This window comes from Pseudorasbora parva, chromosome 18 (assembly GCF_024679245.1).
Source record: "Pseudorasbora parva isolate DD20220531a chromosome 18, ASM2467924v1, whole genome shotgun sequence".
Classification (NCBI taxonomy): Eukaryota; Metazoa; Chordata; class Actinopteri; order Cypriniformes; family Gobionidae; genus Pseudorasbora; species Pseudorasbora parva.
The window spans coordinates 2,373,887-2,395,558 of NC_090189.1; the positions used below are offsets into that span (position 1 = coordinate 2,373,887).

A 21,672-nucleotide genomic window follows, 5' to 3' on the forward strand; every position below is an offset into this window, starting at 1 on the left:
ATTCTTTTAATCAGGCAATTCATCTCAAGAAGGCAATAACATCAGAAGTGCTTAAATATTAAACTGTACAGTTGAATACAGGCAGGCTAAAAAAGAAATTAAATGAAGACAAGTATACATATAATATATATTACAACATACATACATACATGTAATAATACTAAAAAATGTACATAATCATTATGGACTAACCAGGGGCGTAGCACCAAATTTTGGGCCCTGGGTACAAACCATCTTGCTGGGCCCCCGTACCATGTATGTGTATGTATAGAAAACGGACTTCCCTGCCTTGGGCCCTGGTTACTCAGTACCCTTTATCCCCCCAGTCCCACGCCCCTGGGACTAACTGATGTTGAGTAGGCTATTCGCTGGTCTGATGAAAGGAGCCGCTGCTTTCTACAAGAGAAAACAGACACATCAGATCAATAACACACTCACACACACACACACACACACAGAGAGAGAGAGAGAGAGAGAGAGAGAGAGAGAGAGAGAGAGAGAGAGAGAGACTTCTGCATCAAACAAACAGTTTATTTTAATGTGATAGTCTCTCACCTTTTCTGAGTCAGTCTTCTGACGCATCATTAATCACCTCTGAATCATTAGAAACTAGACATGAACACACAGACGTCTGATTATTCATAGTCTTAAATGTTGATGAGGATTATGATGCATAAGCCAGTTATCTTCACTCACAGTTTGGTTTGCCGCTATTAATGCTCCTCCGACGAACTATCTTCACCTTTGATTCATTATGTCGTGCCTCGTCCTCTTTGCTTGACATTTTTCTCCTTCTTTCTTGTCCTTCTCCTGCAGTTTGTGATCTTGCAATATACATTCATTTGTCTTATATTCAGTTTTTCATATATCTGTTGAAAAAAGTAACATGCATTTAGTTTATATTTAAGTGATGTTTGACATTAGTTAATGTACAACGTTAATTGTTCTACCAAATGTTTCACAGCACTAAAACTTAAATTATAAACTTATGAACAAAGGCTTCAAATTTCTATTTATGAATAGCCTAGCCTACTAACATCGTGGTGGATTAATGAATTCAGCTTTTATATCAATTACATGTTTTGTCATATTTATTAAATTTACGTAATGTGAAATATGCCACCGTGTTCTGTAAAACAGTTTACCAAACATAATGTCAAATTTAGGGTTTATCTACATTTAAATAATTTAAGTGAAATATGTGCATATCAGGTTAAACTAAAGCTGGCTGAATTTAATAATCCAGAAGAAGTACTAAAAGAAGTGTGTGTGTGTGTGTGTGTGTGTGTGTTCATTTTCGAGATGATTATGCGGATTTCATAAAGCGACCGTTAACTAATATCCCGCTCTCTCGTTTTGAACAAAAAAAATGCCGCGTCACCAAGCAACTTTTTTTCTTTTTTTTTTCTTTTTTTTTTTTTTTTTTTTTTTACATTTGACTGGACATCAAACGCTAATTTTTCGTCTCAGAGTCGCATTTTTTAATGAGAATATTGTCCAAACTGCGTTTTTTGTTCCATTAAGCTACGAAGGCTAACATTAGATTTACATTCACTTTCACTTTCAGTATGACGCTTCCCGCAGCATACACAACTATTCAGATTTAAATACTTTAAAAAAAGTTAAATTTACAAAATGTTTAAAGATAAAATGAATTACCTTTTGATGAGCTGAAGAGAGAGAAACATCCACTGCAGCTCTGAGATCTGTGCTGATGTTGAGCGATTAAACAGTGAAGGTGGAGCACATGAACTCCCCCCACTATTACAAAGTCCAAGTATTATTATTTTTTAAATGCAGTCTATGGACAAAAACTTTATTTTTGCATAATCACCTTCTGATTGATCATCCCTTTTTTGCTTCTGTTTTTCTTTGCTTGTTTTTCAGTTTTCTTCTTCTTCTTCTGCTCTATTTGTATTCAATATATATTTATATATGTCCTTATTATAATGTTCCATATATATAACCAAAATACAATGTTTAAATTCATAGTGTTTTAATGGTTTCATGAGAATGATCCAGATTTAATCAACGCAGCTTCACAGTGATAAACATGAAAATAACAATTAATGATACAAACAAAATTCAGTTCAAGCAATTCATCATAATGTTAATATAAAGTTGTTTAAATACATTGTTTATAGTATGCGATGGAATATTGGAGGTACAGAAGATGTTTGTTTTCTTTTTCCCGTCCCATCAGGATGCAGTTAAGCGCCGAGTTTTCAGATGTTTCTTGTATACAGACGGCTCTTCCTACAACAAATTTCATGAGTTAAAGGGTTAGTTCACCCAAAAATGAAAATGTGATGTTTATCTGCTGACCCCCAGTGTATCCAACATGGAGGTGTGTGTGTTTCTTCAGGAGAACACAAATGAAGATTTTTAACTCAACCGTTGCTGTGTGTCGGTCATATAATGGGGTGAATGGGTAACAAGTCTATGAGAGCAAAACAAACAAACAAAGAAAAAAAACATGCTTAGACAACGTTCACAAAAACCCTGCTGCTCCTGACGACACACTTATGTCTTAAGACACGAACCGATCTGCTTCTGGGAGAAACACAACAGTATTTGTTATTTTTTACCTCATATCCCGACGAGTCGCATCAAGTTTTCCCATCGGCTGTAACTTCCGTCTGGTCAGGTCAAACTGATGCGATCACAAATATATCATGTAGATCCTCATTCAACCAATCCCGCAGGCACTAACGAGGAATATATATGCATCTATGATCGCGCCAGCTTGACCTGACCAGACGGAAGTAACAGCCGATGGGAAAACTTGATGCGACTCGTCGGGATATGAGGTAAAAAATAACATAAATAGGCTACTGTTCGGTTTCTCACACAAACCGATCGGTTAAGGTTTAGGGGCAGTGTAGGGGGATACAGGGGCGTAGCCATCTTTTCAGAAGGGAGGGGGACAGAAATTTCTGTCGGGGTACATATAATTTATCGCATCTCTTGCTTTTAATTGGGCAAGATATCAAATACACTGCTGAACAATAACCACTAATTAATATCTATAATATTATTCTCCTATTTTTTTGTGTGCCAATTTTATGATTGGATTATATACTAGACTACAAACACTTGTGCATTAAGACTCCATAGATTTTATGCAATGTAAAAAAATATATATTCTAATGTAAACCATGCTGTTCTCTATGTGAAGATATAATAAAGTGTGATTTATTCCTGTGATCAAAGCTGAATTTATCATCATTACTCCAGTCTTCAGTGTCACTGACCCTTCACTAATCATTCTCAGATGAGGATCTGATGATCAACACACATTTAGGATTATTATCAGTTGTGCTGCTCGTGGTGATGCTTAATTTTTGTGGAAACCATCTAAACATTTGTGGTAAAATTAAAAAAGAGAGAAATTAATACTTTTATTGATCAGACATGCATTAAATTTATCACAAGTGATATTTTTAATATTACAAAAGATAATAATTTATTTAATGAATGCAAATAAATGCTATCCATTGAACTTTCTATTCATTAAAGAATCCTGAAAAATAACATGTAGGCTATCATGGTTTCCACAACATTGTTAAGCAGCACAACTGTTTTCAACACAGATAATAATCATAAATGTTTCTTGATTATGAAATCCTCATCTGAGAATAATTAGTGAAGGATCATGTGGCACTGAAGACTGGGGTAATGATGATAAATTCAGCTTTGATCACATGAATAAATTACTATATATTCACATAGAAAAAAAGCGGTTTTAATTTGTAATAATATTTCAAAATATTACTGTTTGAACTATTTTTGATTACATAAATGCAGCCTTGGTGAGCAGAATACTAAACATTAAAAGCTCCATTATTCATATGATAGCCTATACTTTATTGTCAATAAATAGCCTACATTGAGATGACTTGAAAAACACACATAAAGCATATATTGTCGCAATCGTCTGATTGTCGTCGTCACGTTTCATCATCATAAAGATTGTTTTCCTTCAGCTGCAGCTCCAGCGTGACTGGATATTACCTCTACGCATGGGCGTAGATTACGCGGGGGACGTGTCCCCCTCACTTTTAATAAAATGTATTTTCGTCCCCCGCACTTTTACTGGGTCTCACCGATCCTAGTCGACCCGCTCCGAGCGGGATTCGAACCGGCGTTACCCTGTGCGGGGGCGGACAAGTTAACAGGGACGCTAACGACAGCCTTCTCTAAACTCGGTTGATAGCGCGCTTCTTGAGGTCACGGGCAAGTGTATTTACATAGAAACCAATGTGAATACATCAAGATTTAAATTCAGAGACAAAAAAGTATCTATGCATGACCTGTCATTTTATTCGCATCTAAATATGAGGAGGGCGCTCTCACAGAATGTCAAAAGTGGATTCATAGGTAATACTGTCACGCTGGAGCTGCAGCTGAAGGAAAACAATCGTTATGAGAGATGAAACGTGTCGACGACAATCAGACGATTGCGACAATATATGCTTTATGTGTGTTTTTTAAGTCATCTCAATGTAGCCTATTTATTGACAATAAAGTATCATATGGATAATGCAGCTTTTTTAATGTTTAGTATTCTGCTCACCACGGCTGCATTTATGTAATCGAAAATAGTTAAAACAGTAATATTTTGAACATTATTACAATTTTTTTCCTATGTGAATATATAGTAATTTATTCCTGTGATCAAAGCTGAATTTATCATCATTACTCCAGTCTTCAGTGTCACATGATCCTTCACTATTCATTCTCAGATGAGGATTTCATAATCAAGAAACATTTATGATTATTATCTGTGTTGAAAACAGTTCCCAAAATGTTGTGGAAACCATGATAGCCTACATGTTATTTTTCAGGATTCTTTAATGAATAGAAAGTTCAATGGACAGCATTTATTTGCATTTATTAAATAAATGATCTAATTTGTAATATTAAAAATATCACTTGTGATCAATTTAATGCATGTCTGATCAATAAAAGTATTAATTTCTCTCTTTTTTAATTTTACCACAAATGTTTAGAAAATTAAGCATCAACACACATTTAGGATTATTATCAGTTGTGCTGCTCATGGTGATCATCAGATCCTCATATGAGAATGATTAGTGAAGGATCATGTGACACTGAAGACTGGAGTAATGATGATAAATTCAGCTTTGATCACAGGAATAAATTACATTTTACTATATATTCACATAGAGAACAGATGAGTTACATCAGAATATATATATATATATTTACATTGCATAAAATCTATGGAGTCTTAATGCAGAAGTGTTTGTAGTATATAAACCAATCATAAAATTGGCACACAAAAAAATAGGAGAATAGGAGAATAATATTATAGATATTAATTATTGGTTATTGTTCAGCAGTGTATTTGATATCTTGCCCAATTAAAAGCAAGAGATGCGATAAATTATATTGGTCCAAAAAAAAAAAAAATGGTATTACGACATTTCTGTCCCCCTCACTTCTGAAAAGATGGCTACGCCCCTGCCTCTACGAATCCACGTTTGACATTCTGTGAGAGCGCCCTCCTCATATTTAGATGCGAATAAAATGACAGGTCATGCATAGATAATTTTTTGTCTCTGAATTTAAATCTTGATGTATTCACATTGGTTTCTATGTATACACTTGCCCGTGACCTCAAGAAGCGCGCAATCAACCCAGATTAAAGAAAGCTGTTTTTAGCGTCCCTGTTACCTTGCCCGCCGCCGCCCAGGTAACGCTGGTTCGGATCCCGCTCAAAGCGGGTCGACTAGGATCGGTGAGACCCAGTAAAAATGTGGGGGGGACGAAAATACATTTTATTAAAAGTGAGGGGGACACGTCCCCCGCGTAATCTACGCCCAATGGGGGATATTATATGGTTTGTACAGTAAAAACCATTACGCCTATGAAAAGTCCCCAGCAAGATATCGCACCAGACGCTGTGTGTGTGTGTGTGTGTGTGTGTGTGTGTCTCACCTCTTCTGTGACTGAAGCATCAGAATTAACAGCTTCAGGTCTGTCTGTGTCAGGAGAAACTGTAGAAAGCGCAAACATCTGATCATCTTCATGTAGTTTATAAAGCCGATAAAATCATGTTTTTGCATTCAGAGCAGAGAAGAAGAAGCAGCAGAACGTGTTGATGAAAGACGATCGTAACATTGTTTAACTCACAGTTTGGTTTTCCACTGTTAATGCTGTTACATCTCACTAATCCCAGTGTCTTTTTCCCTCTTGATTCATTAGGTTGTATCTCGTCCTCTTTCTCTGCCATTTTTCTGTTTTGTCTAGCTCACTCGCTGAAGCACGAATGTTGTCCTGCTTGTAGTCATGGTGTCGGTTGTGTGGTGATGCTTCAGTTTAAGAAACAGACTTTATTGTTGGCTTCAGAGTATGTCATATCCTCTAGTCAGAATATGAGTCTGATGCTCATTGGGCTGTGATTATGGGGTGTGTGATTAACCGAACCAGGAAAGACATCAATTGGACAGACCAACAACCAATCAGAGCAACGAAGCGACAGATAACGTTAGTTGTCAAATGTCAACAGAGCTCAACTGCACTGTGTTGCCAAGTCCGCGTTTTTTTCCGCGGGTTGCGACTATTATGTGATATACATGAGTGCGAATTTTAGCAGTAACCTTTCCTAAATAACACAGACAATTTTTCCGGAGAACCCCCCGAGAAGCTATTGTTTAGGGCTAGTAGTTGGCGGGTTTTGTTGTAAAAACTTGGCAACCCTGTCTGCACACGCTGGAATAAACGATCTTTGCCGGTGTTGTAAAAAAAATAAAAGATTTGAATGATACAGAGAGTACTTACCAACATGATGATCATTTCTGAGAGAAATAGTGAAGGTGATTCAGATACAAACAAGCTCTCCGTTTAGGATTAGAACAAATATAACCTAAGCGCCTTTGATGACGAGATGATTACGGTACTGTTGATCATCTGTCCGTCATCGGCTAAAGCCCGCCCTGATGATCTCATTGGTCAGTTTCTGTTGATCATCTGTCCGTCATCGGCTAAAGCCCGCCCTGATGATCTCATTGGTCAGTTTCTGTTGATCATCTGTCCGTCATCGGCTAAAGCCCGCCCTGATGATCTCATTGGTCAGTTTCTGTTGATCATCTGTCCGTCATCGTCTAAAGCCCGCCCTGATGATCTCATTGGTCAGTTGCTGTTGATCATCTGTCCGTCATCGGCTAAAGCCCGCCCTGATGATCTCATTGGTCAGTTACTGTTGATCATCTGTCCGTCATCGGCTAAAGCCCGCCCTGATGATCTCATTGGTCAGTTTCTGTTGATCATCTGTCCGTCATCGGCTAAAGCCCGCCCTGATGATCTCATTGGTCAGTTTCTGTTGATCATCTGTCCGTCATCGGCTAAAGCCCGCCCTGATGATCTCATTGGTCAGTTTCTGTTGATCATCTGTCCGTCATCGTCTAAAGCCCGCCCTGATGATCTCATTGGTCAGTTTCTGTCGATCATCTGTCCGTCATCGGCTAAAGCCCGCCCTGATGATCTCATTGGTCAGTTTCTGTCGATCATCTGTCCGTCATCGTCTAAAGCCCGCCCTGATGATCTCATTGGTCAGTTTCTGTCGATCATCTGTCCGTCATCGGCTAAAGCCCGCCCTGATGATCTCATTGGTCAGTTTCTGTCGATCATCTGTCCGTCATCGGCTAAAGCCCGCCCTGATGATCTCATTGGTCAGTTTCTGTCGATCATCTGTCCGTCATCGGCTAAAGCCCGCACTGATGATCTCATTGGTCAGTTGCTGTCGATCATCTGTCCGTCATCGGCTAAAGCCCGCCCTGATGATCTCATTGGTCAGTTACTGTTGATCATCTGTCCGTCATCGGCTAAAGCCCGCCCTGATGATCTCATTGGTCAGTTTCTGTTGATCATCTGTCCGTCATCGGCTAAAGCCCGCCCTGATGATCTCATTGGTCAGTTTCTGTTGATCATCTGTCCGTCATCGTCTAAAGCCCGCCCTGATGATCTCATTGGTCAGTTTCTGTCGATCATCTGTCCGTCATCGGCTAAAGCCCGCCCTGATGATCTCATTGGTCAGTTTCTGTCGATCATCTGTCCGTCATCGTCTAAAGCCCGCCCTGATGATCTCATTGGTCAGTTTCTGTCGATCATCTGTCCGTCATCGGCTAAAGCCCGCCCTGATGATCTCATTGGTCAGTTTCTGTCGATCATCTGTCCGTCATCGGCTAAAGCCCGCCCTGATGATCTCATTGGTCAGTTTCTGTCGATCATCTGTCCGTCATCGGCTAAAGCCCGCCCTGATGATCTCATTGGTCAGTTTCTGTCGATCATCTGTCCGTCATCGGCTAAAGCCCGCCCTGATGATCTCATTGGTCAGTTTCTGTCGATCATCTGTCCGTCATCGGCTAAAGCCCGCCCTGATGATCTCATTGGTCAGTTTCTGTCGATCATCTGTCCGTCATCGGCTAAAGCCCGCCCTGATGATCTCATTGGTCAGTTTCTGTCGATCATCTGTCCGTCATCGGCTAAAGCCCGCCCTGATGACCTCATTGGTCAGTTTCTGTCGATCATCTGTCCCTCATCGGCTAAAGCCCGCCCTGATGACCTCATTGGTCAGTTTCTGTCGATCATCTGTCCCTCATCGGCTAAAGCCCGCCCTGATGATCTCATTGGTCAGTTTCTGTCGATCATCTGTCCGTCATCGGCTAAAGCCCGCCCTGATGATCTCATTGGTCAGTTTCTGTCGATCATCTGTCCGTCATCGGCTAAAGCCCGCCCTGATGATCTCATTGGTCAGTTTCTGTCGATCATCTGTCCTTCATCGGCTAAAGCCCGCCCTGATGATCTCATTGGTCAGTTTCTGTCGATCATCTGTCCGTCATCGGCTAAAGCCCGCCCTGATGATCTCATTGGTCAGTTTCTGTCGATCATCTGTCCGTCATCGGCTAAAGCCCGCCCTGATGATCTCATTGGTCAGTTTCTGTCGATCATCTGTCCGTCATCGGCTAAAGCCCGCCCTGATGATCTCATTGGTCAGTTTCTGTCGATCATCTGTCCGTCATCGGCTAAAGCCCGCCCTGATGATCTCATTGGTCAGTTTCTGTCGATCATCTGTCCGTCATCGGCTAAAGCCCGCCCTGATGATCTCATTGGTCAGTTTCTGTCGATCATCTGTCCGTCATCGGCTAAAGCCCGCCCTGATGATCTCATTGGTCAGTTTCTGTCGATCATCTGTCCGTCATCGGCTAAAGCCCGCCCTGATGATCTCATTGGTCAGTTTCTGTCGATCATCTGTCCGTCATCGGCTAAAGCCCGCCCTGATGATCTCATTGGTCAGTTTCTGTCGATCATCTGTCCGTCATCGGCTAAAGCCCGCCCTGATGATCTCATTGGTCAGTTTCTGTCGATCATCTGTCCGTCATCGGCTAAAGCCCGCCCTGATGATCTCATTGGTCAGTTTCTGTCGATCATCTGTCCGTCATCGGCTAAAGCCCGCCCTGATGATCTCATTGGTCAGTTTCTGACGATCATCTGTCCGTCATCGGCTAAAGCCCGCCCTGATGATCTCATTGGTCAGTTTCTGTCGATCATCTGTCCGTCATCGGCTAAAGCCCGCCCTGATGATCTCATTGGTCAGTTTCTGTCGATCATCTGTCCGTCATCGGCTAAAGCCCGCCCTGATGATCTCATTGGTCAGTTTCTGTCGATCATCTGTCCGTCATCGTCTAAAGCCCGCCCTGATGATCTCATTGGTCAGTTTCTGTCGATCATCTGTCCGTCATCGTCTAAAGCCCGCCCTGATGATCTCATTGGTCAGTTTCTGTCGATCATCTGTCCGTCATCGTCTAAAGCCCGCCCTGACGATCTCATTGGTCAGTTTCTATCGATCATCTGTCCATCATCGGCTAAAGCCCGCCCTGACGATCTCATTGGTCAGTTTCTATCGATCATCTGTCCATCATCGGCTAAAGCCCGCCCTGACGATCTCATTGGTCAGTTTCTATCGATCATCTGTCCATCATCGGCTAAAGCCCGCCCTGATGATCTCATTGGTCAGTTTCTGTTCGGGGATAATTACTCCTCTATGGAGCGAGAACAGACCCAACCGCCTGACCTAAAAATGTTGTGGGCGGGGCTAAGTTCGGCTGGGATCCAGGTTATAATTCACCCAAACATAAAAATTCTGTCATTTACTCGCCCTTCATCTTCTGTACACGAATGAAAAACTTTTGATGAAATCTGAAACAGTTCTGTCCCTCCATTGTTATTATCAAATGTGCTTTTTTTTTTGCCCCATCTTGAATTTTTGAGGGCATTTTTATTAGGAGTGTAACAATACACTCGTGTCACGATTCGATATATATCACGATACTGAACTCAAGATAAGATATGTATCCCGATATTTTACGCCAATAAAAAGAAGAGGGTATTATTATTTATTTATTTTTACACTTTTTTAATTAGGCTATTTATTAAAATAATAATATTATTATTTGTGTATTATTATTATTAGGACCCACACATAGCTTATTCTCCCAATGCATCATTATACATTATATTCAACATTATATATAGTCGTTTAATCATGTAATAATGTCACTGGAACTCCGTAAACTTTTCTTTTGCTCCTCATCATTGCTCCTTTTATTTTGAACTCATCGCTTCTGCCTCTTTGAACAATCATAGGCTACTACTAAAACTAAATGTGATCTGGTGATTTAAATATTTGCACTTTTGAAGAGTGTCATCATATGAGTAGCCTATGCATCCGCAGGAAAGCTCGTCAGAATGACCGCTAGTCTCAAACTAAATGTTCAGCTCATCCGAGAACTTTAATTCTGCATTAACTCTCTTGTGATGTTTTCTCAATCAATCATCTGACCGTCCGTGTTTACTACAGTATGTGTAAATCTGTTCATCATAAGCTGTCGCTCGTGTCTCTTCAGATATATCGTTACACCCCTAATTTTTATTCATTTTGTTGGCATTATTATAACAGCATTTTATAGCTGCGATGGGCGACCAACTCCATATTACACCCTACGGATTAAGAATGGGATGGCATTAAAGTTTAATGCATTTAAAGGCAGCTTCACAACACAAGTTTTATTCAGGAAAAATATGTATATTACATTAACATTAATACATTAAGCAGATGCTTATACAAAGGCACAACAAACGACTCATCTTCAGAAGTTATAAAAACTCAAGAAGTCGACAAACAAAGGAATCATTGTGTAAGGCCGCCCAAATCGTCCCAATGGAGGCTAACGATCGGCGGGTGAAGGTCGCGTTCGTCTTTTCAGCGGGGAAAAGGGGATTTTATTCCAATTCCTCGTTATCTGACTCCATTTAATCATAATTTAGAATTTAGGTTAGAATGCCAATTGGTTATATGGTCATTTATATTTAATAGTTTATGTACACATTTAATTATTCCGTTTAACCCTTTGTTGAAATTATACCCAACCTGAATAATTCCAGAGCAAGTCAGAATCAATCAAAGTGTAACAATTTATTAACAGTCAGGTAAATGTATAAAGCCAATTACATAATCAATTCCATATATAACATCAAATACTCTGAAGTAAAGAATGAAATGTATACCTGACTTCTGAAAATTACATAATGCTGGCTATCTTGAGACGTCCAGCATTACGGGCTGACCGGTTTAAAGTGTCGAGCCCTGAGCTCTTTGTAACATTCCCTTAAATACCCAGAAACAAATGCACAAACTCTTTGAAGTGTAAACACGAGTTCACAATGGGAATCTGCATTGATCAAGACTTGTGTCGATGTAAAGGCCAAATGGCTGAAAGCCACACCCACCAAACTAAGACAAGATATCTCTAAACTCAAGATATCTCTAAACTCTTAAAACATTGATTATCTTTTGGTTAACTTCTGTGAGGATGAGATCTTTGTACCAGTCGCACTGAGACATTTCAAACCATATCAAACACATATAATACTGTATCGTGAGGATTGACATTGTAATATAGAGATTCTGTGTGTATTTTCAGTGATCTCAGCATGAGACAGGGAAGGATTTGGGGGAGAGAAGGGTCAACAGGGAAAGATGTAGATTAGCTGATAGTGAGGTGAGACTTGCGTCTCCAGTGGTGTGTGAGGGACAGTTCAGATGTTAATCTCCGTTATTTTCTCAGAGAGTCCTTGTTCCTCATTCAGACAATTCGACATCTACTAGTTTTTTCAGTCTTACAATTGTAATTAAAAAATCCTTTCATCTTATACTGCCGTCTTAAATATGAACTTGACTATGGTGGATTCTATTCATAATGATATATATGTAAAAATATATCAAATAAAATATAAACAATACAAAAATACATACTTATTCAGTGTCTGAACATGATGAAGAATTTCAGACACACACACACACACACAGCCCCTAAACCTACCCATCACAGGAAACATTCTGCATTTTTACTTTCTCAAAAAAAAACTCATCCTGTATAAGTCCCCACAAGGACAAGGATTTCGGATATTGCCATCTTTGTGGGGACATTTTGTCCCCATAACGTTGGGTTTACCAGCCAACACACAAAAACACATAAACACACACAAACACACACAGACGCACACATACAAAACTGCCCAGATCACATTTCTGCATCAGTATTTTAACTTTCTTCATGATCTGAATGTGCTCAGTGTTTCTCCTCATCTGAAGGAGCAGAGTGATGTTCTGCGGGTCTGTCCGGATCATGAAAAACTGCAGACAAGGAGATAGATCACAAACACAGCGTTTAAAACTGATAGAAAACCCTCATCCAGTTAAAATAAGAGAGAGAGTCGCTATTAAAGATCATAAAGACTCACAGTTTGGTGCTCCGCTGTTGATGCTGCTCCGTCTGACGCGTCTCCGGATCTGTTCCTGTCCTGGATCTGTTTGAGATTCGTCTTCTTTCTGTTTATCTGCCATTCTTCTCTTTCTCTCCTGTCCTGATGTTTTGTTTTCCTTCTTCTTTTTAAACTATATATGTGGCAAAACATACTGAAGATACAATTTAAAGTTAATAATTGTTGAGCAATTCCATTTCAGTTTCATTAAAAGTAAAAAGTGTTTTAATCACCGTGAGCTGAGGAGGGTGTATATGGATGACACGCTGGGGTGTGTGAGGTTATGAAGAGCTGATCAGTACTCTTTATCATCCCACACATTGCTTATCAGCCATGGCCACATGTTATTTACTGCGCATTAACGGGGACATTTTTGCAGAAAATATTTCTTTCTGCAGCTGTCAGGATATGTTATAATATTTATAATAATTTTTAGTGGGTAATCAGTGTGTGTTTTTCAATTACTGATACTAGCAGTAATTTAATGATGGCAAACAATACAGAGTGCAAAACAGAGAAAAAAACACACACACACACACACACATGTTGGTCTATGTGGTTTACAGGGACTCTCCATAGGCGTAATGGTTTTTATACTGTACAAACCGTATTTTCTATCCCCTTACACTGCCCCTAAACCTACCCAACACACACACACACACACACACACACACACACACACACACACACACACTGGTTCTGTGAATCCACTCTAGTGGTAAAAATGTGCTATTGCATGATATAAATGCTCAATGTGTCCACCAGATGGCACCAATAAAATTGAAAAAAATGTTTTCATGAGGCCTAGGCTTGCCTCTAAAATGAAATACATTTTAATAAAAAAAAAAAAAAAAAAAAAAAATATATATATATATATATATATATATATATATATATATATATATATATATATATATATATAAATTTTCTATTATTTTCAATGGGAAAAATAGGTCATAATTATTGCATAAATATTAATAATAAATCATAAAATTATCTCAAAACACCAAAAAAATATTAAAAATAAAAAAAAAATTAAAATCTTAATTAGGCCCTTTGGGGTCATTTTTGACCCGAAGGTCCTGAATGTGACCCCAAAAATGAAGAACCCCAGAGGGTTTAGTAATATTGCAGGATTGATCGTGTCCAAGGCTTTTTTCAAGTCAAGAAATATTCCAGTGGTACATTTTTTATTGTCCAATGCATTTGATATTTCTTCTGTTGAATCAATTATAGCCATCAATGTAGATCTTTTGCTTCTTAATCCATTCTGACTTTCATTAAGCAGATTATATTTATCAACACATTTTTCTAATCGAGTATTAAATATTTTTTCTAAAATTTTTGAAAATTGAGGAAGCAATGAAATTGGTCTATAATTAGTAAAAGTATGTTTATTGCCATTTTTGAATAGCGGAATAACTTTTGCAATTTTCATTTTCTTAGGAACACAACCATTTAAAGTGACAGATTACAGATGTGCGTTAGAGGTGTTTTGATGTTATTAATAACTTTTTTTAGTATTGCCATATTGATGGGATAACAGTCCATCGAGAAGTTATTTTTGGACTTTTGGACAATATTCATTACTTCTTCCTCACTAACTGCTGGAAGGAAGATGGTGTTTAAATTATTCTCAATCTTATCAATATTGTGCTCAACATCAGGGATTCTTTCTGCCAAGTCACGGCCAATGTTTACGGAATAATTATTAAAGCTATTAACTACCCTGTTCTTATTACGATATTCACCATCGGCATCAACTAAATATTCTGGGTAAGTATTTTTTTGCAGTCTTTTTTGAGAATACTATTTAATACCGCCCAAGTTCCTTTAATATTAGATTTATTATCAATCAATAGTTTCTTATAATAAAATTTCTTGGCTATTCTTATTATATCAGTCAACTTATTGTTATACAGCTTATATCTATTCTCCGCTTCTTTGGTTTTAAGTTTAAGAAAAGATTTATAGAGATTATTTGGTAACACTTTATTATAACTCACGCTATGAAGCATTAGTTAAGCATTAGTAAATAGTTAGTTCATCATTTATAAAGCATTATTACGCAGCGCTGTGAAATACTTGATTCTGATTGGTCAATCGCGCATTCCAGCGGTGTGTTATTTCCAGATAACACCGGCTCATCCGGGTACTGCGAGTTATCTTGACCGGTTCTACTTCTGTGCTTAACGCTGGCGCCATCTTGTGGCTTAAACAGCCGTGGCTACAATGGAAGACTTCAAGGCGGGTTTCCTTTATATAGTTTTAAATATGGATATTTTTCTCACACAAACGCATCGATTGGAATCAGAAGGCTCTATTAACCCATCGGAGTCGTGTGGAGCACGTTATTTGACGGACAGCTGCATTTAATGGACTTCAGAAACAGCTCCAACTACTGCTGGGATTAACGTTAGCCTGGACTTTTTAAATATAACTCTGATTGTATTTGTCTGACAGAAGAATGTCATAAACACCTATAATGACTTGAGGGTGAGTAAATCATAGGCTTGGTTTCATTTTTAAATAGTTATAGTTATACGTTATATGATCACTGATATTTGTCCAAATCTTCCATGTTTCTTACCATGTGAATTTTCGCCTCCTCAGGTCAGGAGAACCATTTAACTTGATGAAGGTTTGAGCATTAGTTACCCATGTGTGTTGGAGTTTATTTCTTGCTTCTTGAGGTATCTTGCTCTTTGTTAAGTGTTCATTAACATTCGTCCCTTTGAGTTTGCGGCCTTGTTTTAACAGAGCCGTCTTGTTTTTCCTGTTGACAAATCTCAAAATAACTGCTGGTCTATCCTTGATGATCCTTCTTAGAGGGTGGCATGCGTCAATGCAGTCCAGGTCCAGCTCCACTCCTTTGCTCTGGAGAAAGGCTGCCACCTGTTGCTCCACTGAGTGCACTTCCCTCTCGCCAGGCTCATCTCCGCTGTCCGCGGCTACGAGCGGGGTTTGATAGGAATAGCGGTGATGAGCAAGTCGTTCATCCGGGAATCCTGCTCCAGATCGTCCACCCTCCGTTCAAGCTCCACGATCCGTTTGTCCTTTTCGATGTTTTGGAGGCGCAGCTGTTTAACCTCCTCTAATGATTCCAGAAGACGGCTCTGCTGTGTCTTCACAGAAAGCATCTCCTCAGTTAGGGAGTCCAGAGACTTTGTAATGTCATCCACTTCCTCGGTCTTTTTGGGGCCATTCCGCTGAAGCGCCACAGTCTGTGGCAATCCGTTTGAATTCCAAGGTCGTCCAAAACCCGCTGGATTAGAAATTACGATCTATTTTACTCCTCACATACTTTACAAAGATCACTCACAGCAGCCATCTTCAATCAATATATGATTATTGAGAATAGAATAGAATAGAATAGAATAGAATAGAATAGAATAGAATAGAATAGAATAGAATATAAATAATAGAATAGAATAGAATAGAATAGAATATAAATAATAGAATAGAATAGAATATAAAAAATAGAATAGAATATAAATAATAGAATAGAATATACATAATAGAATAGAATAGAATATAAATAATAGAATAGAATAGAATAGAATATAAATAATAGAATAGAATAGAAATAATAGAATAGAATAGAATATAAATAATAGAATAGAATAGAATAGAATAGAATAGAATAGAATAGGAAATAATAGAATAGAATAGAAATAATAGAATAGAATAGAATAGAATAGAATAGAAATAATATAATAGAATAGAAATAATAGAATAGAATAGAAGTAATAGAATAGAATAGAATATAAATAATGGAATAGAATAGAATATAAATAATAGAATAGAATATAAATAATGGAATAGAATAGAATATAAATAATAGAATAGAATAGAATATAAATAATGGAATAGAATAGAATATAAATAACGGAATAGAATAGAATATAAAAAATAGAATAGAATATAAATAATGGAATAGAATAGAATATAAATAATAGAATAGAATAGAATATAAAAAATAGAATAGAATATAAATAATGGAATAGAATAGAATATAAATAATAGAATAGAATATAAATAATAGAATAGAATATAAATAATGGAATAGAATAGAATATAAATAATAGAATAGAATAGAATATAAATAATAGAATAGAATAGAATATAAATAATAGAATAGAATAGAATAGAAATAATAGAATAGAATAGAATAGAAATAATAGAATAGAATAGAATAGAAATAATAGAATAGAATAGAATAGAAATAATAGAATAGAATAGAATAGAAATAATAGAATAGAAATAATAGAATAGAAATAATAGAATAGAAATAATAGAATAGAATAGAAATAATAGAATAGAATAGAATATAAATAATAGAATAGAATAGAATAGAAATAATAGAATAGAATAGAATAGAAATAATAGAATAGAATAGAATAGAAATAATAGAATAGAATAGAATAGAAATAATAGAATAGAAATAATAGAATAGAATAGAATAGAATAGAAATAATAGAATAGAATAGAAATAATAGAATAGAATAGAATAGAAATAATAGAATAGAATAGAATAGAAATAATAGAATAGAATAGAATAGAAATAATAGAATAGAATAGAATAGAATAGAAATAATAGAATAGAATATAAATAATAGAATAGAATAGAATATAAATAATAGAATAGAATAGAATAGAAATAATAGAATAGAATAGAATAGAAATAATAGAATAGAATAGAATAGAAATAATAGAATAGAATAGAATAGAATAGAATAGAAATAATAGAATAGAATAGAATAGAATAGAATAGAAATAATAGAATAGAATAGAATATAAATAATAGAATAGAATAGAATAGAAATAATAGAATAGAATAGAATAGAAATAATAGAATAGAATAGAAATAATAGAATAGAAATAATAGAATAGAATAGAATAGAATAGAATAGAAATAATAGAATAGAAATAATAGAATAGAATAGAATAGAATAGAATAGAATAGAATAGAATAGAATAGAATAGAATAGGACAGGATAGGACAGCAGTGTTTACCTATAAAACTGATTATGTAATCAATTCAAATGCAGTTTTATTTTCATCTTAGACTGATTTTTTTTCCCTATCATATCTTACACAGTATTTCATAATTCAGCATCAGTATCAGTATACAGCAGGTTCCTATAGTGTGACACAACATGCCCCATTATAGATCAACATGTGCTTAATTAACTTTTTCATTTTTAAACACTGAATTGTTTTTTGTAGCTATAGTTTGAACATAAATTAATTTCCAAAAAATTAGCCATCAGAAATATTCACTAGACTAAAAGTGGGAAAACTATCACAACCCCCTTAGGACAGAATATGGAAAAGAGCTAAACTAACACTTAGATTTGATATCTAGATTATTAATTTCAAAGATGGATTTATATAATTGTGATATCTTATTTTTTTTCTTGGATGTTTGAGTGTGTTATTTATATTTGTTTCCATTTTAAAACTACACTAAAAAATATTGTTGGTTTAACTGAAAAAAGTAAGTAACCTGGTTACCTTAAATTTGTTAGTTTATTGAAATTAAAAATTTGAGTTGAAACAATGAAGGAAATTGGTTTAATAAATAGAAATTAATTTTTTTGTTATATCTGATTCTGAACCACATAAAAAAATTTGATAAATCATTAACATAACACAATTCCTAGGACATTAACATGGCATGTTTCACTGCGTCATCACAAATAAAACACACAATTACCCAATATGCTTACATATTTTTTTCAATATTTGATTAAAGTTTGTCGATTCTCAAAAATGTTCATTGTATTAACTCAAATTTTTAATTTCAATGAACTGAAAATTTTAAGGCAACCAGGTTGCTTATTTTTTTTAAATATTTGTCTACAGTGTAATAAAGAGAACATAATGTGTGGATATGTTTCATATACATAAATATTTATATAGAAATAGAATATGGATAGCTGTAAAGAGAAATATACTGGAAAAACAATAGTTTATAGATTTAAGATCATTCTTTATGTCAATAAGGCAGTATATTGAGGATTTAATGTGATAATGGGTGTAGTGTGTGTATCACACAGATGATGGCAGTAAAGCACCAGTTTAGTTTGCACTGACACGGAAACTAAAACAAGTAGGCGGAGCCTCTGTTCACATGGGCGTGGTCTGTCCGTCAAGCCCCTCCCATCACCGCAGCGCGTCTCTGCTGAAGTTTGTCCCTCCGCCGCTTCCGTTCGTGCTGACAGCAGCAGTAGCAGCATTAAAGATGGAGAGAGACTCTACAGTCCGCAGAATCAGAGCCCAACAGAACCAGCACCAGCCGGACAGAAGCGATGAGGCGGCCGCGGTCAACGGGTTCCGGAGCCGCGATTTCCGCAAACCCAAGCCGGAAGCGAGCGCTCAGCTGCTGCACGAGAGTTCCGCGGCGGTACTGGTGGTCGGGTTCGTGTGTGTGCTGTGGGTTCTGGTTCTGATCTCAGTCCATCAGCTCATCATCAGCGGCAGCAGCGGACACTTCAACGCCGTGCGGGCCAGGTACTGTCAGCCTGGCACCTGGAGCTTTACTAGGAGTCTGCATAATTACCATATTCATAATATAGCATAATATTTACATGTCTCTTCAAAACATTCAATAGAAGTACCATGGTAATCACCATATGGAAACACACTATAGATATTTATATTATATCATGATATAGACCCACCAAAAAACTTAAAAAACTTTAATATTATTAACATTAAGCATTTTATTTCCCCCTGAAAGTCTGCATGTGTGTTTTTATTAATTGGTATTAATTATGAACACAATTCTCAGTCATTTGTTTACTTACTATTGTTATTGTTTCTCTTGTTATTGATACTTCTTTTGTTTTTATGGCAGTGGTGACTTATGAGAAATATTATTAATCCTTTAAGGTTGATAAATATCTGTCAGCGAGGCTTTGATTACACAGGAAAGCGTTACAAGAATAAATATGAATCTCTGTCAACATAAAATAAGTCATAAAGATCCAAATTATTTAACATTTATTCTTGTTGTAAGCATTCATTTAATAAAATGGTACAATCAGGCTGTCACCATGGAGCTTTACTGGGGTTTTGCATAATTACCATATTCATAATATTTACATGTCTCTTCAATACATTAAATAGAAGTACCATGGTAAATCACCATATGGAAATATATTATATCATGAGATAGACCCACCCAAAAACTTTCAAAACTGTAATATTATTAACATTGAACATTGTATTTTAATCTCCGGAAAGTCTGCATGTGTGTTTTTATATTATTTAATCTAAATTAAGTATATTTTTAATTGGTATTAATTATGAACACAATTCTCAGTCATTTGTTTACTTACTACTGTTATTGTTTCTCTTGTTATTGATACTTCTATTGTTTTTATGGCAGTGGTGGCGTTATTATGACAACAATAACTAGTCTAGCACCTTTTATTTATTGAATTAACTATGGCTACCATGGTAACATTGACTTATGAGAAATATTATTAATGCTTTAAGGCTGATAAATATCTGTCAGCTAGGCTTCGATAACACAGGAAAGCATTACAAGAATAAGTAATAATCTCTGTCAATATAAAATAAGTCACATGAAGGTTAAAGATCCGAATTATTTAACATTTATTCTTCTTGTAAGCATTCATTTAATTAGTGCACAATTACCATTGCACACCTGTAGGACGCAGGATAAAAAATCAAAAAATCTCAACAAAAAAAACACAAAAGGAAATCCCGCACACTATCAATACTTGCAAAAATCAAAACCTTTTAATGAGCAACGTTTCGGTCTCATGACCTTCATGAGGCATATATGAGATATATGGCATATACATGAGACAGAAACGTTGCTAATAAAATGTATTGATAGTGTGCAGGATTTCCTTTTTTTGTATGTTAAGCATTAATTTAATAAAATGGTACAATCAGCCTGTCACCATGGAGCTTTACTAGGGTTTTGCATAATTACCATATTCATAATGTAATATAATATTTACATGTCTCTTCAATACATTCAAAGAATACTATAGTAGTACCATGGTAAATCACCATATGGAAAATACTATAGATTTTTATATTATATCATGAGATAGACCCACCAAAAAACTAGGATAGAATGGGATAGAATGGGATAGAGAGGTATAGAATGGGATAGAGCGGGATAGAGTGGGGTAGAATAGAATAGAGTGGGATAGAATGGGATAGAGCGGGATAGAATGGGATAGAGCGGGATATATCATGAGATAGACCCACCAAAAAACTAGGATAGAATGGGATAGAATGGGATAGAGAGGTATAGAATGGGATAGAGTGGGATAGAGCGGGATAGAGTGGGGTAGAATAGAATAGAGTGGGATAGAATGGGATAGAGCGACATAGAGCAGAATAGAATAGGATAAGAGCGGGATAGAATAGGATAGAGTGGGATAGAGCGGGATAGAATAGGATAGAGTGGGATAGAGCGGGATAGAATAGGATAGAGCGGGATAGAATAGGATAGAGCGGGATAGAATGGGATAGAGCGGGATAGAATGGGATAGAGCGGGATAGAATGGGATAGAGCGGGGTCGAATTGGATAGCGCGGGATAGAATAGGATAGAGCGGGATAGAATAGGATAGAGCGGGATAGAACGGGATAGAGCGGGTAGAATGGGATAAAGCGGGATAGAGCAGGGTAGAGCGGGATAGAGTGGGATAGAGTGGGTAGAATGGGATAGAGCGGGTAGAATGGGATAGAGCGGGTAGAGTGGGATAGAGCGGGTAGAGTGGGATAGAGCGGGTAGAGTGGGATAGAGCGGGTAGAATGGGATAGAGCAGGG

At 36.8% G+C, this 21,672-nt stretch overlaps 1 protein-coding gene and 2 long non-coding RNA genes across 5 annotated transcripts in view; 1 reads left to right on the forward strand and 2 right to left on the reverse strand.

Annotated features, from left to right (window-relative positions):
- Positions 1-339: 339 nt before the first annotated feature.
- LOC137046352 (uncharacterized) lies at positions 340-6,365 on the reverse strand. 3 transcript variants are annotated; one of them, XR_010898941.1, is made up of 5 exons: positions 6,160-6,365; positions 5,965-6,023; positions 1,660-2,440; positions 556-869; positions 340-396 (listed from the first exon to the last, which is right to left on the reverse strand). It is a non-coding gene; the product is annotated as an uncharacterized lncRNA (long non-coding RNA). The 3 variants fall into 3 exon arrangements; XR_010898942.1 differs by having other exon boundaries at positions 1,660-1,761; positions 1,835-2,440; positions 5,965-6,365; XR_010898940.1 differs by having other exon boundaries at positions 5,965-6,365.
- Positions 6,366-11,847: 5,482 nt separating this feature from the next.
- On the reverse strand, positions 11,848-13,156 carry LOC137046120 (uncharacterized). The gene is made up of 3 exons (XR_010898895.1): positions 13,083-13,156; positions 12,829-13,003; positions 11,848-12,721 (listed from the first exon to the last, which is right to left on the reverse strand). It is a non-coding gene; the product is annotated as an uncharacterized lncRNA (long non-coding RNA).
- Positions 13,157-18,790: 5,634 nt separating this feature from the next.
- Positions 18,791-21,672, forward strand: part of ermp1 (endoplasmic reticulum metallopeptidase 1) — a 72,930-nt gene continuing 70,048 nt past the window's right edge. Inside the window, exon 1 of the mRNA XM_067422749.1 lies at positions 18,791-19,365. Within this exon, the coding sequence (XP_067278850.1) occupies positions 18,986-19,365 (380 nt within the window). The 5' untranslated portion in view covers positions 18,791-18,985. The remainder of the gene's footprint in view (positions 19,366-21,672) is intronic.